We start from the raw sequence: 15937 nt of genomic DNA, 5'->3' as shown, positions 1-15937 counted from the left end.
TGGTGGGGGAGACCTCCTCTTTCGATCCCCCCCATCATCTAGACCTTTACCGAAAAGTTTTATAGAATCACATAAAAAATATTTGAACTCGTCAATTTTAAATTTCAAAAATGACTACAAAAATAAATATTTCAGTACAATAGATGATATAAAAAAGATTAGTGCAGATTACGTAACAACTGAGCTAGTATATTAGTTTGCTAGGTATGATCGCCTTATTTCTCACAACCTAATTTATAACAATAAATTTTAACAAAAAATATTAAAATTGTATAAGTCAACTTGAGAACGTTGCTGGGAATACGTGGAGTGTACCAGGGCACAGGACAAACGGCTTCCCATAATAGTGTACATCTGAACAAAAGGATAATGTGAGTAACTAGCAAAAGCGCGAATATATTGAAGGACGTTCATATATGTATACGAGTATACAATGTAGACCACAAAAGAACGCTGACAGTTTGACTGACAGCAAAGTATTACTAATTGTTATAAGTTAAATTCATGTTCAGAGAATTTCGAAATTGTTTCTAACCGTCTATTCAAATAAAAAGAAAGAATTTTATAGAAAAGTATGATCTTATTCTTCACTATAAAGTAAATTATTCTTCATTATCAATAATTGTAGATGTACTTTATTGGAATTATTTTAATATTAAAGGTCACAAAGCAGACGCCACTGTCAATGTTGTTATCTTCCAATATTGCGCACTCCTTTGAAATCTTAAAGTAAGCGAGATTGTAAAGCGTTTTAAATTTCAAGAATGGAGGTGGAGGTCAATTTTACTTGTAAAGGCGCGTTTAGAATAAGGAAGTAAGAGCACAAGACGCGAATGTTCGTTTTATCAAAACAGTCATCGAACAAATTGCCAAGAAAACAGTTTATTATAATCTGAGTATCAAAATTCCAACTATATAGTGAAGTTAAAAAATATCTTTTTGTAGGTAGGTATTTTTCGTATATCAAATTATACGGTACCTACTTACTTTCTCCTTTCAGCCCAAAGCATTCATTAATACTTTGTTTAATTCATGAAGTATACAAAAAAGAGTTGAACAAGGAATTTTGATTTTTGGAGTTCGTTCTTTTATGGCGATTTTTGTGAAACTATAAATTGCTTTCAATTACGAAAAGTTATTTTGAATAGCAGAGATAAATAAGTGAAAACAATCGCCTTAATTTTTCTATTCCTCATAAGTACATTACGACGTTGAGGANACCTTCATGCCTGAGAAGGTGTCCTACCAACCTATCTCGCCTATTTTTTATTGACTTCCATAGGTAAATAAATGCGTGTATAATACATTAAATTACATATATAAAATTAACACGTATTGTAAATGATCTTTTGTAAAATGACTCCGCTTTGTCAAATTAATTTCTGTGTGAGTAATCTTTGTTGTAACGATTAAAAATTAATGAGATCAGCGCAAAAGCTAGCGCTCAACAGACACAGCCTTTTATATAATTTATCTAAATTATTGGAAACCTTGTCCCAAAAGTTCTTGATCCAATAGAAAAAGTGTAAACACCTGATGATAAAGGCCAATAATGGCTTAACAAAACCATTAAAATGTAATAATGTCAATAAACTTGAAAACTTACAGATTATACAGCTTTTGGCCCCAAAAGAACCTTGGAATTAAAATAGAAAACAAATCCCATATAATAAGCGTTTTGTTGACCTTACTTATTGAGGCATTTGTAAGCGAGCAATTTATAACCAGGTCACTTTCGCCTCCTAGAACAAACGAACGAGCGCATTTGTTTCATAAAACTGAATTCGATAATGTCATCCTCACCTTGCACGTTGCCTTTTAATAAGTATGAAAGTGCAACTACAAGAACGGAATTTACGATCAGCTGGAGCTATTACGTAAATATTAATTTACTGCTAAATTGACTAGAATTCCTTGGAACTCTACCACCGTGAATTTGTAACGGTAAATGTGTGATGGTAAAACCTATTATGAAATTTTGTAGACACATTTTCAGGGGTACAAAAAAGGACATAAGGTACATTTTATTAGTGTCCGACCGAAACTGGTTTTTACGACCGAAACCGAAACCGAATTTCGGCAACGGTCTCAGTTTCGGCCGAAACCGAAACCGAAACTTCCTTATAAGGATCATGTTTTGAGAGAAAAATAAAGAAAACGTTATTATAATCAGTCAGTTTTATTTTTTTATCTTTAAATCACATAGCTCTGCAGTCTTTNACGCGAGCGGAGATGCGAGTGAAACCTAAACACGTCTTCTAAGGTTTCTAGTAATACAAAATGAATGAAAATTTAGTCAGAATGAAAATGTAATTGTCCAACAAAATCCTTCTAACAATAATTACTTTTAAACTAGAACTATTAAATAATGCAGTTTTAAACAAATTGTTTTTTAGACATGACATTTATCGTTTCAATGCATCGTAATCTTATCAAAAACATTAAGACACTAATTATACTTTTCTTCTCTAATTAACGTGACTAATTAGTTGCAGTTTAAGTTCGTCGTTTCTAGACTTTGCTTGTCTACTTAATAGTAATTGCACACCTAATTTTAAAAGTTTTGTGATATTTCAGAACTGTCAAATAACGAAAGTATCAGGAATTATAATTTGTATATAATTTGTTTACATGTGGCTAATGTTCGCTACCATTATATCTACATATTTAATTAGTTTTTCAAATATTTCTGTCTTTTATGTAATATTTACTAATTGTGTCGGCTGGTATTAATATAAATAAATAATTAAGGCTTTCGCCGAGACAAATCGGCAGCCTACTAAAATACTTCCTAGCTTTCACCAAAGTGTGCTTTTAAACGAAACAAAAAGCATTTCTTATCTGATTTGATTTGAAAATTTCACCAATTTTGCACCATCACAAGGTCGTCAGTCCAAAAAATGGTTGGATACACACCTCCACTCTTTCCTATCCTGAGCTAATCTTCCCATTTATATTTGCGAACAGTAATCAAGTCTAGGTCTACCTCTACTCCTCTTAACCCCTGTTTCTGTCTCTAATATGTCTCTGAGCAGCCGTTAATGCCTAAGAAGGTGTCCTACCGACCCATCTCGCCTATGTCTTACTGACTTCCATGAAGTCCTCTGTTCTCTTACTCTTTTTAATACCTCTTCATTTCTAACCTTCTCTATCCACGGTATCTTCATCAATCGCCTGTAAAACCACATTTCGAAAGCTTCTAACCTTTCCTTTTCCGCCGAGCCTACCGTCCATGTTTCGCACCCGTACAGCGCCGCGCTCCAAACTTACACCCTTGTAACAATCTTTTAGGAATTTCTAAATTAATTCTTTTTATTGAAAGCGACTTGACCTTGCGCTATCCTCTGCTTTATATCCCTACTACTCCTTCCATCCTGATTTATCTGACTTCCTAGATACCAAAAATCAGTCACTTCTAATTTTTCTTCCCTTGCATACGAGTATTTTTGTTGTACTTTTATTTATTTCCATACTATACTGTTTTGTCTAAACTCCTCCTTGCTAGATGCTAATACTGCTATATCATCTGCAAATCTAAGCATGCTAATCTTCTACTCCTGTTTAAGTTAATATTTTTCTCATTTATTGAAAAAGTAGCATACGGTATGTTGGAAACTTTCAATAACTACGAGTACCAGGAATAATATTACCGTGAAGTAAAAATGTACTTCTCGGTGTGTCAGGTGCGAAACCTTAGTAATAAAAATCCAAACCACAACACAGGTAAGGGAATTAACATTTCCTTAAGGTCGCAGCATAATACAATATCATAATACAACTCCAATAAACCATTCCCTCGCTAGGTTTTATAATAAAACCAACCTGCGTTCTTTGACGAAGTTATCGGTGTGCAGTCACCTTGTGTTGGACAACCCAGGTGCGCTTTTCAATTGTTCCATAGTGGGGGCGTCGAGCATTGTTGTTCAGTATTGCTCGAAAACTAACCCAAATCTGCTGGTCGATTTTGAAACGCTAAAAACGAATCTTTCGCGTGCTTAATTCGTTGTGATATTACGCGCGCGGGCAATGTGAAGCATCACGGATGAATACATACCCCTAACATTTGGCATAGGTACGAACAAATGTGCGTTTTTGTAAAGTTTTTGTGATTAAAGTTTGAGTGCTTTTTGTTTTTTTTTTTCAATTTAAAATGACAGATATAGTTGAGGACGTTTTAATTGACGATTTTGATCCGGATGATTCGCCAAAACGAACGTTCATCAGGGTGAGTCATTAACATTATCTGATAAGAATGTCGCGGTTATTTATACTTAATTAGTTAGTCATTAACTTGTTGTCTAAAGTCTACTGTCTGATACCGCGTAAAATTTTATTAAAATCTGCGTCGTCGGCGGTTTATTTAAAGATCCTAGTGGGCGACTATGATAGTAACAATAACAGTGATAACAATGACACTTTAATAAGAACTGTATTGTCAACATTTCAGGTATTCGCTTATACCTGACAATATTATTGACTAGTAGGTAGTCATTCAAATATTGTAGGAATGACTTTCAAACATTTAACACAAAAGTTCAACAGTTCCAATGTTTAATACCTAAAGTTTTATTACCTTTACAAAATATACACAATTTTAATAAGTTACTACCTACATAGCCAGTGATACAAATACAAAGCTTATTAAGTAAGATAAATTTACTGTAACGTTTGCTTATACATTGTTGAATATCGAATTGTATTCTTTTTATACTTTATTTCTTCTTTCTTTCGTCGTTCTAATTACCTGCTTGATAAAATTTGCTTTTGATAACAAAAGTGAGTCAAGTGTTTTTGAGAAACCCAAGTTTTCTTTTCCTTTAGGTACTTTACTCATAGCTGTTATCACTTATGGTATGTTAACAATCAGCCCTGTCCTCGTTTGCAATTTTTTGAAACCGGAGAATATTCACCTATCACCCCTACATTAAAATGTATTTCGGATCCCTAATTCCTAGTATAATAAATAATACAATAAATATTACAATATTTACGTTAGACAGCTTTTATTACCAATCGCATTTTAAAACAACACAGTATCATTCTGTTGTAGTACCGATAAATTGTATGTTTATTATGTTAAAAAAATTGTAATAAAAAGTGATAGTTGTACACGGGAGAAACTGCAACTATTAAAAAAAAAAATAGGTCGTGATTAACAATCCCTTTTCTCTTCTTCTTTTCATTTTATTGACGAGAGCTTCTTAGAATTATAATGCCGCGTTCACACGTGCTTTGAATATTTTATTCTATTTGTAGAAACCGTTCAAAAATTTCTCTCCTGCAAATAATTTTCTTTGCAGAAGCCACGATGAATATTCTTATTACGTTCGATGAGAATATAAAAAGAGCAACTTTCTTTAAATAAGTGCATCAAATTATACGCATAAAAGTAAACATCCAACTACGTAAAATTGATAAAAAACAGTAGGTACCTAATAATTGACATATAGTACGTATTGACTGTACATCTGTAGAACACGATCCTTCTGTTATAGAAAGTTTATTGGTTGACGAATTTTGAAAAGATACAGTTTTAATTTCTAAATTTCACTTGCTAATTGGTTCGTCTACTTAATATGTAAATCAATTTAAAGCATCCTAACTAATGTCATAAATGCGCATGAATGTTTGTTTGTTTTATACCATTTTACGCCTTAACTACTTAACTGATCATCATGAAATTTTGTATACACATTGTTAGGAATATAAAAAAGAACATAGGGTATTTTTCATCCAGAAGGATAGAAAAATTAGTTTTAGACACGTATTTAAAACATCAACGCGAGCGAATCCGCGGGTAAAACCTGTCATGAAATTTTGTACACATATTATCAGGGTATCTTTTATCCAGAATAAAACAATACTGTTCCCGAAGGATAGAAAAATTAGTTTTATTTAGCCGTCGATGACCTTTGACACTTATTTAAGTGATGAACGCGAGCGGAGATGCGAGTGAAACCTAAACACGTCTTCTAAGGTTTCTAGTAATACAAAATGAATGAAAATTTAGTCAGAATGAAAATGTAATTGTCCAACAAAATCCTTCTAACAATAATTACTTTTAAACTAGAACTATTAAATAATGCAGTTTTAAACAAATTGTTTTTTAGACATGACATTTATCGTTTCAATGCATCGTAATCTTATCAAAAACATTAAGACACTAATTATACTTTTCTTCTCTAATTAACGTGACTAATTAGTTGCAGTTTAAGTTCGTCGTTTCTAGACTTTGCTTGTCTACTTAATAGTAATTGCACACCTAATTTTAAAAGTTTTGTGATATTTCAGAACTGTCAAATAACACCATCATAAATATCACTTAATATTGACAAGAATTTTAACAGCTAATCAAAAGGTCCCTTTGCAAAATTGCCTGCAACATTTTATGTCTTTAAATTTAAATATTGATTCATAAATGACAAACATGAAGGCTTATAAATAAGTTTAAATATCGATTGAAAATAACAGTAAAAGAAATCTTATTTTTATTGTCATTCCTGAACGAAATTCCGCTAGATCTTCACTTCATGCATTATTCATAACAGTCTTTTCAAAGATAATTTCACATTGACAATGGATGTTTTGATCGAAAAACTGACATCGGCAACTGTTTGTAAAAACAGCCGTTATCTAGGACAGTTTCACAAAGTAACAAAACATCGGAAAATAGGTTCCATCGTAGTTTCAATAAACCGCGCAAATAAAGTTACAAACACTCTTGTTTTTGTAAATAATTAACAAAACTAAACATCTGTTAATGACAAGTTTATTTGTTATAACAGTGCACGATGTGTAAAAAGAAACATCATGTGTTTCGAACATAAAAGTTGTAATTAATTTAACCAACAAATGAAGGTGATAATGGAAAGGATATCTAATTTAATTTTAACAATAAATAATGAATAGGCAGTATGGTATTAACCGTCTGATGGAATAAGGGACAGCAGTTGTTTACATTCGCATTTATACTCTGATAATTTCACTATTTACATGAAGATAAAAAGCGTATCTCAGTTCGAATAAAAATCGACTGCTTAATATATCGATTGCCGATACTCATATTCTCTGCAAAATTAAAATATTTGAATTACTTGTACAATATAAATTAAATAAAAAAATGCCATGATTTAATTGCACCATTCATGTTTCAAGTCCCTAAAAGTTATTGACTGGAAACTTGTTAGGGCAGACCCTATCAGCATCCGAGCAGGATCCAGATTTGCTATGTCGCATTCCCTTCTAATTATACATCAATTGCCTTCCAACGGCGGCGGACCTTGAGTGCTAATTGCCACTATAAAGCCATAAAGAGTTGTTTAAATAATACAGCCTCACATCACATATTAATCTTAATATTATTCATATATTATAGACACCACAATAACAATAATAATTTTATCAGACTACCCTTCTATTGGTCAAATACAAGACAAAAGTTTTTCTGGATGATTGCATCAAAAAGCTAGACGCACACGAATTTCCAAACATTGAATTTGTTAAGGTAGTGGGAAACCATTTTAAAATTAAATAAATAAACATTTCGTAACTGATATGTGTTTTCTTTCTGAAATTATTTTATCTTTAATTTACTGAAGTACTGAAGTGCACTATAAATATATATTTATTTTCGATAAATAAAATCGGTAAGTAGTCGTTAACTTAATTATCGGAGAACTCGGCTAGTACCCGGGAGGGAATTCGACATCTATATTTTAACCAAAACTACCTGCGGGAGAAAATTCGGCATCACCTATCTCTTACGTCTCTAGTACGTCTAATCTAGATCGATTTGACTCAGAACCTTATTATTATCTGTCATTAAGACTGATGTGACCCTAATGTGGGCACCCTAATTCATCTCTTTAAAAGGGTACGCCTTATTTAGACTGTCATATTTTTATACAATAATCATGTTCCTTAAAATAACGCGTAAATAGCAATGTTGATTACAGCCTTGAGGTAGGTATATAGCAGTACGTTAGGCTATAGGTCCGCATTTCTAAAATATTGGCTAAAACTTTATTGATCGTTCTCAGTTTCGGCACAGTTGTACGACAAAATGATTTTAATTAAAAGTAGAGGAAAATCTTGCTGCAATTTGATAAAACGTTTCGCAAAAATCTGACGAACTTGCATTATATCCGCTTTCAGGATAATAATTATCGGACTAATAGTATTAAGAAAATCGATATTCACAGTTCTTGTTTTTATTATTTATGAAACAATATCCAATCTATAAAATCTATAATTCATTTACAAAACACATTTTGATTTGCAACGGAATAAGCACGTATATTGCGAAAGACAGTTACAGTTTATTAATTTTCTACCTATCGATTTGCGTTAAAAAAAGTTTTCATTTTTGTTCATTCGCTGCGGGTAAATGTGAAAAAGTGAACCTTTTTTATGAATCCTTTCATCATTCCAAAATATTGCAATATACAGATACTTTATTAGAGCAGGCTCGTAGATTATTGTAATTCGTAAGGAATGTTTTTGAAGAGAGATTTTACCGAATGCTTTAGAAAAACAACGATAGGAAATCAGTTTCCTTCAGCAGAAGCCGTTATTAAATAAACAAGTTGATTTATAAAGCCGGAAAAACATCTGACAAACGTTGCCGTTGGCGTTGCCTGTCATCAGGAAAAGGACCTTTTGACACATGATTTCTCAACACTCGCCACATACCCCGTTCCATATGACACAATAAATTAAATTGGAAAAGGAATTATTGATACTAAAAACAAATAACAAAATCCTCTCGGACATTGGTGAAACTTTTAAAGATTATGTCATTTAAATCAGATATCAAATTTGTGTTCTGTTCGTTTTGTTGTCTCGTTGCTGTCGAAGTTTATTGATAATTATACGTGATGCAATGACACTACCTAATTAGTTGAATTTTACTCATATTTTGTTTGTTTAGTTTGCAATAGTGAATTCGTCTGTAAATTCCCTTGTGAACGATCATTTACACTTGACGAATGCATTAAATACACTATATTAACCACGCGAACGAATGGCAATGTTTGTGAGATGTATTTCCGCCCTTAGTATACGTAATGCGTGCACTATTCGATTATCTACAGCTTACATTCCACTCGGACCTGTTCTTATCAATGCATTTATTGAATGTATAGTCCTGCATTTAAATCCTTGTAGCAATAAAATACGTAAGTAAAGGTTACCATTATTTTCGTNTATGTAAATTCCCTTGTAAACGATCATTTACACTTGGCGAATGCATTAAATACACTATATTAACAACGCGAACGAATGGCAATGTTTGTGAGATGTATTTCCGCCCTTAGTATAGGTAATGCGTGCACTATTCGATTATCTACAGCTTACATTCCACTCCAGCCTGTTCTTATCAATGCATTTATTGAATGTATAGTCCTGCATTTAAATCCTTGTAGCAATAAAATACGTAAGTAAAGGTTACCATTATTTTCGTGTTTCTACTACCTATTATTAACTTTATGTCCTTATTATAGAATTTAGGAATCTTATCTAAAAGTGATGTTTCTAATGTAAAGAGCATACTCCGAAGATGTAAAGCATTTCTAAAACCACCTACTGAGATACGATTGTAGGTATTCTAAGAAAGAATTGACATTATTCTATTTAGAGTGTGTTGAACCATATGAATGAGTTATGTTTATTTAAAACGGATAAATAAACTATTTCATAATGCATGGATAAATACCGAATTGTAATGATATATTAAAACAAGTTAATAAACTTATTGGTCTTTCATTTTAGTTTTAATGTGTTTTGCTTAAAAATGATGATGATACTCTAATGTAATTATTACAACATTGGCAAAATAATGTATTCTTTCAGTGTTTTCAGCAAACCTTCTAGAAACAGAAGAGGGAATGACTCATATGTTAAATCAATACCATTTACACATATGTAGGTAACATGCACATGCACACCCCAAGTAACGTGTAACGGCACCCTTACAACATGTCTACATGTGTAAGCAGTGAAAAGCGCTCAATTTTCTGAAATCGACTGTAGAGACGTTAAAAACAGGCTTAATATAAATACCTTTCAATTGCTGCTTCCGCTATAGATATTCAAATGACATATTGGTTACAATCACAGGAGCAAATAGTATACAGATTATAAGAATGTCTAATATGAAATAAGAGTAGCAGCAAAAATCATGTGAATTTTTTTACCAAAAGCGATGTTAATTCCTATAGCACCTACAATCAGATTATCACACAGTTGTCCCTTGATTCTTATGAAGAATTCAGAACTGATTTCAGCCAATTAAAACGACCTATTTAGATTTTATTTCGTACAAGCAATGTTTTTTTTTTTCACCAATAAGTGAAGCATACAATTTTATATCAAATGGGAAAGCCAACACTTTTTTCTTAACAAAACCTGGACTGTATTATTAGAACCAACGAATAACCAGTCTAATAATACAGATGTAAATCGTCGCGAATAAGAAAGTAAAGGAAATCATATTATCGACATTAAACATTATAACATATTATCGATTTTTAGATCACTTGCAAACTGAATTCTGAAGTGCCGATTAAATCAATTCGTAGTCACGCTACCGTTACCATTAGTTCCGGCGATAGATGGACTTCCGTGCGAAATTCAAGCGATTTATTGCACCAAGACGTTACTATTAAACTGGATAAGAAGCAGCAGTAAATGCACCGGAAGTTTAATTAAATGGCATTCCGTTTATTATTACTTCCTTTCGTTTTTACGACCGGATGGTTCTTCTCCGTGCATTACCATTCGAAATTATGATCAGTTATCAAGCGTAGGCTTATTCAATACCCTTCCAAAATTCGAATGGCCTGGTTACCAGTTGATAACCTTCAACTGTAAAATTAATTTGACGATCCTTTTTCTTTTGGTATTAGTGTATGTAATGTCCTCCACATTAAGCATGGTAAAATCCTTTTCTGAATACGATTTCTTACCCTGGAATAAATGTTGTTATTTTCTCCCTGAAATCAAGGAAGCAAACGTAATACTTTTGATAAGGATAGACAAAAACAATTTACAGTCGCAGTTGATATTTGCTATTAATCCTACAAATTATAAAATTTGGCATTTTCCTGTTTTCTTTTTCTTTTTCTTTCGATTTTGGCCGACTATAGACCACGTGAAATAACTTATGATTGTTCCTCTCTCTTCTGTCTTCTCTTCCAGTAATCTTTCAATCTTTCTGCATGTTGTTTCTTTCTTTCCTTCGTCTACTTAGCTCCAGTCTTCTTTTTTAGCTTTTCTTGAAAACCCTTCAATTTTCTAATTTCCTCTCTGAATTCTTGTCTTCTCTTCGCATTCTCTCCAACAATTTTCATTTCTTCCATATCTCTTCTGACCTCCTTGATCCATGCCATCTGCGTCTTGGTATTTCTGTCGAAATAGTTGAATATTTTCTTCGTCAGTCTTTCTTCATCCATTCTCTTAATGTGTCCGTAGAACGTCAATCTTCTTCTCCTCATTGTGTCTGCTTTATTACTATCATTTATTACAGTTTTTGCAAATGTCTACTTTAGACATTTCGCAAAGTAGATATCGTTCCGAAAAGTATTTTGATTGTAAATTGCATTGAGTAGGTACAAATGTTATTCAATTGATACCTCATTTTTACTCATATATGACACAGAGTATACCGTCTCAGTACGTGGGTAAGGTATTCAAAAAATTTCTACAGCTTATTAATTACCGTTCGATATGGACTTGCTTAAAACAAAACATACAATTGCTCCAATTAATAAGCGACAATAATATCGACAAACCGCGTTACCATTCAATTGTTATATTAATGAAGATATGGCATGCAACGAAACGGAAAGTACCTGTACCTCGAAATATGTCGATTAATTAAAAAGGCAGTTGGCTAGAAGTTAGGTCTATTAAAAGCAATAATTTATTACTTGATTGTACGGAAACAATAATAACTTGCGTTAGAAAATAAAATCGGATTAATTAAAACTATTGTTCTAAAACAAGCAGAATTAAATCACGGACTTTTGCATACAAGCTATAAGCACATACGTGCGCAGTGGGCTAATATTTCACCGTTTTGAATCTCACCGAAATTTAGCAATTTAGGTACACCGACGTCGCCCACAATACTATTTGTATAGTACTCAATTCATAGATCGCTGCTTAAAGACAGCAAAAAGAGTTGGTCCCTATTCTATTGGAACTGTCTACGGCGTGCGGCGTGCTGATGAGAACCACTGATATCAAAATCGGACGGCTTCAGTAGAATACTGAGCACCACAAACGTTTTGTTAATTCTGAAATAAAGAAATAATTTTCTGACAAAGAATATAATGTTCTCTAATAAAATATTAATACAGCAGAAGCTCTTTAAGTCGAAAACCTCCAAAACTCGAAAAAGTGTTTTGTTCCCTTCTCTTCAAGCCCCAAAACCTACATTACTCGAAATCTCAACCCCCTATTAGTTGAAATAATCAGTGAGTCCCTGCAAGTCATTTTGGTATCTACATATTTTCCCTCTATAACACGAAAAATTAAATTGGATCTCTGTATCTCGAACACGGCAATGTTTTATTATACAACTTTTACAACTCGATAATTTGAAACTTATTACGTCTATAGTTGGAAGAAAACTAAGTTGTCTACTTTAAGGGCTTGCCGATAATGTTAGTACACCAAATCTTAACCTGTACAAGTCGAATCAAAATCCGCCTAAGTCAAAATCCTCCATAAGTCAAAAACTCTATAACTTTTTTGGCGTACTGTATATAAGGTTCCTGGACTAAAATGTTGTTTGCTAAAAGATTAGATATCAGCAATAAGCAAACTTTCACCGACGAAACAATCCAGCAATCGACAAAATTCAAATAAATGTGTAAAACTTTAATAATTAATTGAAGATGTTACCTGAAGATAGTTCTTCATATCAATAACAATCTGCATGGGTCATCACGAAGCGGTCACTCAGCAGCGGCAAATGATTTATAGACTCGACAGGAAAATCGCAGATATCAAAAAAAACATAAACAGTTACTGTTCCGTTCGCAATTAATAATGATTGTTTCAATTACTCACCCGGGGGATTTCTTCCCCCTAGCTCCCACAGGATCTGTCGTTATAACCAACTCATATTCAAGATATGTGAATTACCATTTGTCTACTTTTCTTCGACGACTAGCTAGTGTCAACCTAAAATAAGTAAAGGCTTCCCTGGACACCCAACCATCCGTAGATGTTAGCATCCCAGTGACCAGTTCGGGGGCACCTACCTATGAGGCTACCCTCTCGAACCCAATCACGTCATTCGAGTAGCCCGTAGCACCCCTTGAACTACGAGTAACCCCACTCGAAGGAACCACGGACCTTGCCGGGCAACAGTGCACTCAAAGGGGTGACACGCATGCGTTTTGCTCTCAATTAATATTCACATAATATAGTCGCTCTCGACTGTTCAGAAGCCAGTCTTTACCCTTTTATTTTCAACGTCTTACTGCTTATTCCTAGGTTTACATTTCTTTCGCTGTCGGTCTGCCCAATATCAACAATACCATTTATAAACAATTTTGGTCTCACTTGCTCATAATCATTATATACATACCAAACACCAGTATTGAAAAGGTAAACAGGTTTTATTCAAATAGATATGTATAAAAGTAATAAGAACATAAGAGTATAGTAAAAAAATACTATAGATGCGAACAAGAAGTTTACTATTCTAACAAATGGATGAATAACCTGGTACCGATCAGTTGAATGATTTAATCTTCTAAAGCATTTTTTGCCAATTAGTTCCATCAGTTCTTTTATACGCCTCTCAAGTTCAGTCTAATCGTAAGCGTAATACATTTTGGTGTGACGATGTTATTTACGAGGTGATCGCGCTGTCAACGAATATTGAATAACTGGAGATTGTTTTTGCGCATGTTTTACATTCTTTTGTTGAATTTGCCTAATCTATTCATGTTAAAATCGAATTTTGCGCGCACAATAATTAAACCATTCATAACTAATAGGTCAAAAAATCCACTTTTTGTTGCGAAATTTTGAGGGCCTTCGTTTTCAATTTTTTTTTATTACTTAATTATAGAAGGTAACTCATGCAAAACATGATTATACGAAATCAAACCTACCGATATAATCATTGTCTTGGTCGTGCTTTTTCTCGTCTACAAATATAAAACTTAAATAGGAATAACCCGTGTACCTTTCCTGGATCACATTTTAAGGACACTTGAATATAAAAATTCTAGCACAACAACAGCGACGTCCTTAATACTTCTTGTTGTCTGGGAAATGCAGATACTTTGTAATAAAAGAGAAACCTCAGTAAATTTAATCCGTATTACAGTTGGACTTATGTCAGTTTCTGATTTATCGGTTAAAGCCCTTTTGTGTATGCAGTACTTAAACAGTGTACGCTTTAAAATTCAAGACGTACCTAACGTTATGCCGCCGTAGTTTGTAGACATAGTATTATGTAAATTTTGATCGGGTAATCTGTAGAATGTACTGTTCCATCAAATCTGAACGTATTGTATGCAAAATACGAAGGTACGCATTAGCTAGGCATACCGTTACCAAATAACTTCGGTGCACTTACTATTAATAATAGTAATAGTGACGGTACGCAATGGTCTAATGTTTAAGCCTACTGTATTAGGACTAAAGAATATATAGTTTTAACGGTTTTAGTTTGTAACAGGCTTTTTTTGTTGCCATTAATCTACTCAAATAAAGAAATTGTATAATAAATATTGCTACTGACTTACGTTTTTAATATCGGAATTTCATTCGGCATAAATAGATGATATAGCAGTATTAACATCTAACAAGGAGAAGTTAGAAATGGCCTTATGGAAGCGGTATTGATAAAACAGTATTATATGAAAATAAATAAAAGTCAAACAAAAATGCCTGTATACGAAGGAAGAAAAAGAACGAATATAAAGATAGAAAATTAGAAGTAACTAATTTTCGGTACCTTGAAGGTTAGATAATTCAGGATGGAAGGAGCAGTAGAGATATAAANAGTCGTCTTCAATAAAAATAAGTCATTCTTCTTTGTTCGCGATCAATTAATTTAGAAGATTGCCTGGAACTTGGCTCTGTAGGGGTGCGAAACGTGGACGGTGAGCGCGCTGGAAAATGGTAGAAGTGTTCGAAATGTGGTGCTACAGGCATGAGAATACAACGATTAGAAAAGGTTACACATGAGGAGGTACCAGAAAGAATAGGAGAATAGAGGTCGCTATGGGAGTCAATAAGGAATAAGCGAAAGAGGTTGGAACGACACTTTCTCAGGCATAGAAGCCTAGTTAGATACATATTAGAAGCAGAAACGGGAGTTAAGAGGAGTAGAGGTAAATCTGGATTGGATAACTGTTCACAAATAGTTAAGGATGTATGATGTTTTAGTTTCAGGGAAATGCGAAGATAAGCCGAGGATATATAGGAAAAAGTAGAGGTGACGACCTTGTGATGATCATTATTAAGTAGATAATTAATTTTATAAATTAATGTTGACTTTTTAGAGATTTTTGCAATATTAATACATGGGGTTGGATTAGGTTGACGATCGTGTCTAATTCGATTTCAGATCATCCAGAACCAGTGGTTTATTAGCATAAAGTTCCACATTAAATAGCCTTATAGGAAAAAGGTAAAAGGTGTAAGATTTAGAGACCGTGGGGACCATTCCATAACTCATTGTTATATACTTTCAGTTTAAATGTTAAAAAGTTTACGGCTCAGATAATTGTTATTATATTACGAAATACGACCGAAAAATTCTTTACCGAAATCCTTTTTGTCGCTTGACTGACTGTCCTTGCCGTTACAAGTTATTAAACGCGAAATCGGTCGTTATTTTGTAGCGATAAAGGTACTTGTATGAAATGGTTCGTCATACATTATTGCACGCAATGTTCTTTGAACAGGC

At 33.2% G+C, this 15937-nt stretch overlaps 1 protein-coding gene across 1 annotated transcript in view; it reads left to right on the top strand.

The window, feature by feature from the left end:
* Positions 1–3806: 3806 nt before the first annotated feature.
* The window catches only part of LOC108733209 (rhophilin-2), a 49849-nt gene continuing 37718 nt past the window's right edge, over positions 3807–15937 (top strand). Inside the window, exon 1 of the mRNA XM_018464293.2 lies at positions 3807–4225. Coding sequence (XP_018319795.1) covers positions 4151–4225 — 75 coding nt within the window. The 5' untranslated portion in view covers positions 3807–4150. The remainder of the gene's footprint in view (positions 4226–15937) is intronic.

The sequence above is a fragment of the Agrilus planipennis genome, unplaced genomic scaffold (genome assembly GCF_000699045.2).
Source record: "Agrilus planipennis isolate EAB-ADULT unplaced genomic scaffold, Apla_2.0 scaffold72, whole genome shotgun sequence".
NCBI lineage: Eukaryota > Metazoa > Arthropoda > Insecta > Coleoptera > Buprestidae > Agrilus > Agrilus planipennis.
Note: the sequence above shows the minus strand (reverse complement) of the source record. Positions and strands in the feature narration are given on the sequence as shown.